This window comes from Podarcis muralis, chromosome 1 (assembly GCF_964188315.1).
Source record: "Podarcis muralis chromosome 1, rPodMur119.hap1.1, whole genome shotgun sequence".
Taxonomy (NCBI): domain Eukaryota; kingdom Metazoa; phylum Chordata; class Lepidosauria; order Squamata; family Lacertidae; genus Podarcis; species Podarcis muralis.
In genome coordinates, this window is record NC_135655.1 from 85,451,269 (window position 1) to 85,461,523 (window position 10,255).

Sequence of the window (10,255 nt, forward strand, 5' to 3'; positions counted from 1 at the left end):
ATCTAAAAAGAGGCAGGGAGGTAATAACCTATGACCCATGTAGTTTAGCTAAAATGAGGAACCTTTTGATTATAAATGAAAAACAATCGGGTTCTAATCTGGACATCTTTCTGTTGGATTCACATTTTCTTTTTTTTTCCTTCTTCTTTTTTGTAAACTATTCTTCTAAGGAGAAAGGCTGCTTCATTTTGCACCACTTGAAACTTCTGAACAATAATGAATGGTAGCCTACATAGAATATAAAACATGGGTAACACAGTATCTAGATCCTGATTGGATTTTCTGGACAGGGTTATAATACCGTTAAAGAAATTGGAGTTCTTGTTGAAAATACACTGAAATGGATATACAAAGAACTCTGGCCACAAGTTTCAATACAACGAATAGTTCCTACTCGAGAGTTGAAAAGAAAAACGTGTATATTCTGCTAAGAATAACAGTTTGAAGCTAATAGTAAATTTAAACACAACGTGTGAGTACGATAGTTTTAAGGTAATAGTAAATTTAGATACAACGTTTAATTGCAGAAATAATGTAATTTCAAATATGGAGTGATATAGTATAAAGGTACATAAAATACCAGTAAACAACAATTGTTTTATACAAGTCTCAATGGCAGTCAAAAAGAGTCCATATTATATAAAATCAGAACAAAGAATAAAGAATCAAATAGGGCCAAAAAGGAGTATCCGGAGTGTGAATCAGATGTACGACTCAGTAGTGGTGACCAGGACAGGGCCCTGTTTCGGAGTAAACGCCTTCTTCAGCTGGTAATATCAAATAATATGTCAAAATAGAACAAGATTCTTCAATACCATAGATCATAAATATAATAAAGTATATACATACTAAAGTGTATTAACACATATCATGATATTTGGTTCCATACCTCGGTTTTTTGAGGACTATAAATCTGTTGGAAGTCTATATCATATAATTCTTTTGTGTTTCTTTTTTGACTTGCGTCTAGAAATAAGAATTTACAAGAGTTATTATTTCCAGTCAAATTATTTGTGAAAAACGGACAACAGATGAGTGTTTTCTCACCTTAGATAATTGAATCCAAGTTTTCTTGCGTTTCTCTGTGCGTTTTCTATTAGGGAGTGAGATCATTGTCTTATATGTGTGTCTGTGGGGGAGGAGGATAGGCTCTCCCTTCTTAAAGGTGTAAACAGAGAAGGGATTTAAAGTCCAAGGTCATCTATAGTGGTTTTTTCAAAGAAAAGAACTGTAGTCTTGATGTTCATTCAAGCCCTTGGGGGACATCGTTTCAAACAAATGAATATATCGTGCTTCCTGTTGTAACAATAGTCTATCAATATTTCTCCTGGTATATTAAATCTACTTTTGGTTTCCAGATAATGAAGAAGACAAAATCCTCCTCCATATGTTTTTGCTGTATATAATGTTCCACCATTGGGGCTTCTAGCACTCTATCGGATCCTGATTGTTCTGCCTTCCTTTTTACCAATTGCTCTCGATCCTTTAAGGACTTTAGCCCTCATTTCATAAACCCACCCCATTTTCCCCCATCATGTCCACATCCAGCAATTTCTTTTATAAAATTTCTGAAGTGCAGGATCTGTTTCTTCCTGAACCTTCCTAGTCTTTCCCATGCTTTCGCCTATTTGTCTGTGATATATTAGAGTTACTGTCCCACCCTGGGTTAAAACTAATACCTCAAGTATCTTCTCTCTCCACCCCCACCCCCCCAATGTATGAAAGAACAATTCCCCCTTTCCATGTTTTGCTGTTGTAACATTGGCAAGAAGAGCAAGTGCTGTTTCACACCTGGCTGTTGCTATAAATAGAAGTGGAACCACCCGCCTCAAGGAGAACACTCAATGGCACTAACAGTACGTCCTAACCCAGCCTGCATGGAGAACCTCATTGTAACCATTAACTCAGATCAAACAGACAGGAATCGTTAGAGATCTGGCAGTGCTGTTTACGGCATACGTAGCTTACTGCGCGCGCACACATATATATGTGCTTGTTTGTTTTTGTTTAGTCGTTTAGTCGTGTCTGACTCTTCGTGACCCCATGGACCAGAGCACGCCAGGCACTCCTGTGAGCGGTAGTCTTGTAATCTGGGGAACCAGGTTCGAGTCTCCGCTCCTCCACATGCAGCTGCTGGGTGACCTTGGGCCAGTCACACTTCTCTGAAGTCTCTCAGCCTCACTCACCTCACAGAATGTTTGTTGTGGGGGAGGAAGGGAAAGGAGAATGTTAGCTGCTTTGAGACTCCTTAAAGGGAGTGAAAGGCGGGATATCAAATCCAAACTCTTCTCTGAGGCCCGGGGCAGGTATGCCTGGCTCCCCCCACTCTACAAAGGCTTCCTGGTCACCATCTTGAATCATGATGACAGACCAAAACATGACTTTGGCATGACTTCACCCAATTTTTGGTGTGACATGTCCAAACTCACAAATTACACTATCTGTTTAAAAATAACAACAACAGGTTCCTAAAAATTCCCAGGCAGTGCCAGGCACCCCCTGCTAATAAAAGTGGGGGAACCATCTTAGTGATATTTTATATTAAATCCTGATGGGATTCTGATGCTGATGTACTGGGGATGCTGTGAAAATTATTCTGTGCATGAATGAGGAACACTTACCTGTGATTCCTGCATAGCAGGGGTGGAATAAATGAGCTTTGGAATCCCTTCCAAGTCTACAATTCTACGATCCCACAATAAACACCCTTTGGAAGCACCCCAAAAGCCCAAGACGTACGAGAAAACAAATGATTATTTCCCTTTGGCTTTGACACATCAAACAGGGTTTTAAATGCAATAATTCCTACTTGGAAATAATTTATACAGTGGTATAAAGAGGCATGACATGGGTCTGGAGATTCTTGCATTTCATTCAATATTGTGAAACAATGTTTTTGTTCAGGAATCACATGAGACGCAACCAGAACTTAGTACTAAAGTGAGTTACTTAAGCTGCATATATACCTTTAAAGCATATTCTGCTTCTGGGCACTGTCCTTTACTCCTTGCAGAGTTACGATTCCCAGCAACCCTTAAAAAAACTGCAGTATCTAGAATTCTTTGACGGAAAGAATGTGCTTTGAATATAAAAGTGTAGTGGATATACTCCAGTGGGAAGGGAAGGGCAGGAGAGTAGAGTGTGAAGGGATCGTGGTTTATCACCAGCAAGCATAGATTGAAAGGAGTGGATTGAGGCTGTAGGAGAGCAATCAGCTCATAGGCCAAACAAACTACAGTGGTACCTCAAGTTAAGTATTTAATTCGTTCCGGAGGTCCATACTTAACCTGAAACTGTTCTTAACCTGAAACACCACTTTAGCTAACGGGGCCTCCTGCTGCTGCCGCGCCGCCGGAGCACGATTTCTGTTCTCATCCTAGAATCATAGAATTCTATGATCCTGAAGCAAAGTTCTTAACTTGAAGCACTATTTCTGGGTTAGCGGAGTCTGTAACCTGAAGTGTATGCAACCTGAAGCGTATGTAACCCGAGGTACCATTGTAGAAGCTTTATTCTTTCAAATGGTAACTACCTAGACTCAGTACAATCTGTTGGAAGAGACTTTGCCCAAAAAACACACTGTAGAAGGCTCAGTCTAGTGCTGAATGGGGAGCATTTGCTGGCTAAAGGATGTGGTGGGGAGGTTGCTGTTCTCAGGAAACTATCCTGACCTTAGTTGACTATCAGGTTATGAGAAAGGGCTAAATCAAGCGATGAAGCATCCCATTTGCCTTTCTGCATCCATCATCCCAGGTTGCTGCAGATCAGATCATCTTCCACGATGGACCAATAGCAAGTGATGACAAAGACAATAAATGTATCTGCAGCATAGAGCTCCCCGACACTACTTTTCCTTCACATCTGATGATTATCCTGGAAAACGCTTATAAGAACCTGAGTACTATTTATGAAGAAGAAGCGAGCAAGGTAAGGGGGCACACTTCGGCACATAGTATGCCAAATATTTATTCCCTGCCTTGAATCACTAATGCTGTCTAGTTCTGACTGTTTCCAGCAGCTAAACAATATAACACAACACAATCAGTGACTACAGTATCATATGAGCACTGATCCAGAGCATATTTTCTACAGCGTTTATATTTGCTTACATGTAAGATTGGCTTGTTAAGAAATTGAACTGCATCCTTCTCATATTATTTCTTACAAGTCTGGCTGATGAAGAATTGATCAAGATTGGCTGATGAAGCATTGAACGAAACAGATTGGTTATCCAGAAACTCTGTTCTGGAGATATTTGGTGACAGATTATGTATATATCAAACTTTTGAATTATTCTACCGCGACTGGTGAAGAAGATTTAGAGACTTTGGTTGTGATTTCTGATCATTTGTATTAGTCTATAAATAGTGTTTAGTGCCATTGTTATTGGCCATCATGCTGTGTTATATTGTTCAGCTTGTCTATATTGCAACACAGGGGTCTGTTTACGGATTACTGTTTCCAGCAGCTGGCAACACTACACAGGGGAATGGTACTGGCGGGGGGGGGGGGGCGTGTGTGTGACAGAATGTGGCTCACAGATCTTTCAAGGCATGTTAACCCTTCCTCCAAAGCACTGTTACTGGATAGCCTTGGTAAAATAGTCCACCACCACCCACTATAAACTAAATTTGTCAGTCACAGAAGTGCTCCGAGTTCTCCCGTCTCCACAGCCCAATGTTTGTGAAAGTGCAAAGTTGAAGTCTACTCATTGTCTGGATACACCTTCAAAACTGAGTGATAAAAGAATGGTTGTTCCAGAGAAAAGGACAAGCATGGAAGCAACAATTGTAATGAAATGGTTGTTCATGATTTGTGGAAATATGTTTTCAGTATCCTGCTAAGTGTGTGTCCTGCAAATTTCTCTAGGCTATGAAACTCCAGACAGACTTGGCATCATTTAATAGTACCTTGGAGAAATTAACCGCAACAGTGCGTCAGGTTGAGATGGAAGGTATCAAGGATGAAGAAACTTATCAAGACCTCCTAGAAAAAATTAATCATACGAAGCGATGGGCTCGGGATCTGACTAATGCTCTAAGTGCAACTGGTGTGGGCATTACATCTTTAACCGAACAGGTAGGTACAAAATGTTTGGGAGCACAGCAGTTTGAATTGTGCTTGCACATTGTACTGAATACACCAAGAGTGGTGCTCCTGTTTGAGAGGATTCAAACCTGCTTTAGAAAGGGCATTTGGGGGGCTGTTTGGGGCTCTTCAAGGAAACTTTTAAAATATTTCTGTGCAATGCTGAGTACTCCATGGCTAGAGAGCTGCTTCAGGGAGCAGGAAAACATGGGATGAGAACTTTGCCTATTTTAATGTTTACCACTAGCATAAAGTCTCAAAAGAGGTTATTCCTTCCTTACCTCTCCCCATTATTATTTTTTAAAAAAACCAGATACTTTCAACATTCCATGGCTCATGGACCTACCGTAATTAAGAATGTTGTGAGCAAAGGCAAAAACCTCTGCTCCAAGGCATGTAAGATGGAGCCAAGCATCATTTTCATCAGGGATTTGGGGACTGGTAGTCCTACTAACTTAGTAGCACTAAGCCCATCCCTGAGCCAAAGGATGCTGTGCCAAGGCTCTTTGAGCACCTGCTGCCACAACCACTATCCTCTTTCCTGGCCTCAAAGGTGATTTCTTAGCAATTGAGGACAGGGATGTGAGGAGGGAGGCTGTGCAGAACACAAGTGCCTTCAAGCCTTTTGCAAGTGCTTGCACTGACTTCTTGCAGAAAGCTTAAGCTCACAAAAGTGCAATCCTTTGGAATTCAAACAGTGAGATATTCATGCATCCCTAAACTTAATGACTAGATGCACCTAAGTCCTGTTCAAATGTTCTTCAAAAGTGGGTGAGAATAGCACATGGAGGGGAGGGGAGTTGGGGCCATGCACTCACATCTCCATCTACAGCATCCCCACTGCCCCTCCTCTGACATACACACATTGAATGAGGAGGTCTGGAAGGGGACCTCAGTGGCTGAGCATATCGTAGATCCTCCCTGCAATTGGAAAACCAGTACTAGCAGGTTTCCTGATCTCAAGGAGGATTCTAAGGGCATTCCCTTAGGCAACATCCACACCATACATTTGAAGCACATGGCTTCCCCCAGAGAATCCTAGGAAATGTGTTTTGTGAAAGGTACTGGGAACTGTAGTAATAATAATAATAATAATAATAATAATAATAATAATAATAATAATAATATTTATACCCCGCCCATCTGGCTGAGTTTCCCCAGCCACTCTGGGTGGCTCCCAATCAGTGTTAAAAACAGTACAGCGTTACATATTAAAAACTTCCCTGAACAGGGCTGCCTTAAGATGTCTTCTGAATGTCAGGTAATTATTTATCTCTTTGACATCTGATGGGAGGGCGTTCCACAGGGCGGGCGACACTACCGAGAAGGCTCTCTGTCTGGTTCCCTGTAGCCTCACTTCTCGCAATGAGGGAACCGCCAGAAGGCCCTCGGCGCTGGATCTCAGTGTCCGGGCTGAACGATGGGGGTGGAGATGCTCCTTCAGGTATACAGGACCGAGGCCGTTTAGGGCTTTAAAGGTCAGCACCAACCCTCTGGGAGGTGTAAACTACAGTTCTCAGGACACTAACTGCCCAATTTCTGGTTGAAGCCAATTGGGCCTCTGGTTGATCTCAGTGATGGGCTGAGATATAAGGGCTCAGGCAGGCCTTAAGATATCCTGGACCCAAGTTGTTCAGGGTTTTGAATTTTTGTGAAAACTGCAGGTTCTTTTCACACATAGTACATCTTTATTGTATGATGCTTAGCTGGGGGGTAGGATTTGAGAAATAAAGGCATGCCCCCTTAGCACCTTTGAGATATTTCCCAGCCATTCAGAAGCCTTGGAGAAGATCCAGCTATTAAGAACAATCAGTCAGTGTCTCTGGGTCATAGAATTATAGAGTTGGAAGGGACCGCAAAAGTCATTTAGTCCAACTTCCTGCAATGCAGGATCTTTTTGCCCAATGTGGGGCTTGAACTCATGTCCCAGAGATTAAGAGTCTCATGCTCAATCCATACAATAACAAGAGAGGTAATTGGTTACATCATCTCTCTCTCTCTCTCTCTCTCTCTCTCTCTCTCTCTCTCTGTGTGTGTGTGTGTGTGTGTTTGTGCATGCTTTAGCCTCTCTCATTCAATCACTCATGAAGCTGTCAAACACATCTACCACCACAACACACAGGGAGACGCTGCAGTAGAAAATTGCTTGGGGCTGTTCAATTAAACATGTGCTAATATATTTCAGGTCTCCAATGTCTCCAGTATTGTGTGGGAACTAGAAAAGTTTGACGAGAACAATGTGTTGTTGACACATAGGGAAATAGCCACTCTCAAGAAACAACTGGCCGATTGCGAAGACTCTGTTACAAATCCCAATTCTGGCCTCTCTCCCTCTGGAAACTGGACTCCAGAGTTTGGTGAGTCCTACCGTGTGATTGTGGGCTGGAACTTCTCCTTACATTGGTTTGTCTATAAGCTACATTATCATCATTATCATCACCATTATCACCGTCACCAGTATTAATATTTATTTGTTGCTTTTTTCACAAAGGTGGCTGAAAGCAGCTTGTGCTGTAAAAACCACCATTAAAAAAAAAATCTAAGAAAAAGAATAACATCACGGCATAAAATGCTCATTGTATATAAAAGAGCAGATCCAAGTCAATCTGCCCCACTAAAAATGTGAGTGGAAGAAGACACCACAAACATAGTTAAGTACTCTCCCAAATGAAGGCCCAAAAGCCTAGGAGAATTAAAAAAATGTTTTTGCCTGGGACCTAAAGGCAGATAACGCAACCAGGCATGCCTCCCTGGGGAAAGCGCTCTACAAACGGGGAGCCACCACTGAGAAGGCTTGCTTCAGTCTGGTCACCCCACAAACTTAATCCAGCTTCTTCTCACAACTAGCACATCCTCAGCGAGCTATTTGAGGCACCACCTGACCCAGGAAAATTTTACCGTCATTTAAGCTTTGAGCTCTTTCACTAGATCAGTTCTCAGTCTGTACCGGTAGAGATCAGGGTAAAAGGAATTTCCTAATAATTACTGGATTACCTCCCACTTAATAGTTCTTTATATTATAAAGAGGCCTGCAGAGCCCTTCTGGTGCCACAGGGTCCCCCCGCCATTTGACATTAGACTTGAAAGAAGCATTCTGTTGCACTTACTAATAGAATGTAGCATGTGCTTGTGCTTAGTGCTCACAGCAGTTCTCAGGTTTGCAAATGATCCCAAAAGGGATGATGACCACCTGCTTTAGTGAGAATTTTGGAAGGCAAACATGTAATGAACAGCTGATCAATGACAGTACAGAGGAGGAATTGGGAAGCATTATGCAGAGAAAACACAGCAGGGCAGAGGAGTCTGGTTTGGGGGCCTGACCCGTTTTCTAAACGCAGTGGGATAAAACTTGGCAGAGCTTTTGAAACCAGCAGAATGCCTAACATGGTCACAGAAAACAAAGATGATTTAGTTACTTATCTTGTAAAATTTATGCACCTCTTGATTATTAAAAAAACCAAAAAAAAACACAAAAAAAAACCTCAGAGCAGTTTGAAGGCGGAGAAAAACTTGTCAAGAGGAGCCACAAACAAAAGTAATTCCCTTTCTATTCCCTGGCAGGTAACTGCGACAACAAGGTGTTGATAAACGTTAAAGGTAAAGGTACCCCTGCCCGTATGGGCCAGTCTTGACAGACTCTAGGGTTTTGCGCCCATCTCACTCAAGAGGCCGGGGGCCAGCGCTGTCCGGAGACACTTCCGGGTCACGTGGCCAGCGTGACAAGCTGCATCTGGCGAGCCAGCGCAGCACACGGAAACGCCGTTTACCTTCCTGCTAGTAAGCGGTCCCTATTTATCTACTTGCACCCGGGGGTGCTTTCGAACTGCTAGGTTGGCAGGCGCTGGGACCGAGCAACTGGAGTGCACCCCGCCGTGGGGATTCGAACCGCCGACCTTTCGATTGGTAAGTTCTAGGCACTGAGGCTTTTACCCACAGCGCCACCCGCGTCCCTGTCTGATAAACGTTAGCAAGCCACTTATAGTGAAACTCAACTGGCGAGGTTTAAGCTACAAATTCGGAGCTTGGGGAAAGGACTTTGCTGTTGGAAACAAGACTCCTGACGCATACTGGGTTGCCCCGCTCAACACAGACGAGCGTTTGTTGGAAACCTACTGCATCTACAACTATTCCGACCTGCTGTTCTACAAAAGCCAAATAGAGAAAAGCCTTTCTCAATTTGTTGGGTTCACCTGGAACTACATCAACTGTGGGCAGGGAAGCGGAACTATTTTGTACAACGGCAGCTTCTATTACAACTGCTACAACTCCAGGAACCTGTGCAAGCTGGATGTGGCAACCAGTAAGGTCCACCGCAAGACCGTCGAAGACGCCGTGTTCAACAACTGGTACTCTTATAGCGGAATCAATTGGCATGACTTTGATTTCTCCGGGGATGAGAATGGACTGTGGCTCATTTACTCCACGGAAAAAAACAAGGGGAAAATAATGATTGGGCAGCTGGATCCCAATACTCTGACAATAGTCAAGTCATGGCAAACCTCACTGTACAAGCCTAAGGCAACTGGTACCTTCATGATCTGTGGGGTGATGTATTCCTTGATGCGGGTGAGTGAACACAAGGAGAAGAGCTTTTACAAATATGACACTAACACAGCCACAGAAGGCTCTATGGACATCATCCTGGAAAAGCTCACAGGCACACCGCAAAGCATAAGCTACAACCCCAATGATCACAAGCTATACATGTACAATGATGGCTACCTGGTCAGTTATGATGTGATATTCCGACGCGTACCCCTGTTCCAAAAGAGGAGCGTGGTCAGTGTGAAAGAGCCAGATACTTTTGCGATGGTCAGTAAAAACCACTTCAGCTCACGAGACTTTGCCATAGCCTGAAAGAGAAACAAGGCCAGGCACGCACAACATTTACCTATTGGCAAATACATATTTTAAATGGTAAAAGTCTTGATTGTAAGGCCAGCAGACAGATTCTATCTTTAAAGGGTATAATTAAACAAGCCCTTTTCTTCACAGTGCAGTCAAGTGTCTACCTGTGTGAAGAGAACATGTCACAGGGTTGGCTGCTCTCACCATTGAACCTCCACTGCCTTTCCCTCGCACCAAATGATTCTGGCAGTAACAGGATTAGGGCTTTGGTGTGGAATCTGCTATAGATCATGCCACTGAGTAACTAGGAGTTCATAAA

The 10,255-nt window shown here is 42.9% G+C and overlaps 1 protein-coding gene across 1 annotated transcript; it reads left to right on the plus strand.

Moving 5' to 3' along the window:
- Positions 1-2,911: 2,911 nt before the first annotated feature.
- On the plus strand, positions 2,912-10,080 carry LOC114584460 (olfactomedin-like). Its single transcript, XM_077923414.1, has 6 exons — positions 2,912-2,940; positions 3,720-3,927; positions 4,870-5,079; positions 7,274-7,445; positions 8,650-8,670; positions 9,044-10,080. Exons 1-6 carry the CDS (start codon positions 2,912-2,914, stop codon positions 9,943-9,945), a joined length of 1,542 nt encoding a protein of 513 aa, XP_077779540.1. The 3' UTR covers positions 9,946-10,080.
- The last annotated feature ends 175 nt before the right edge of the window (positions 10,081-10,255 follow it).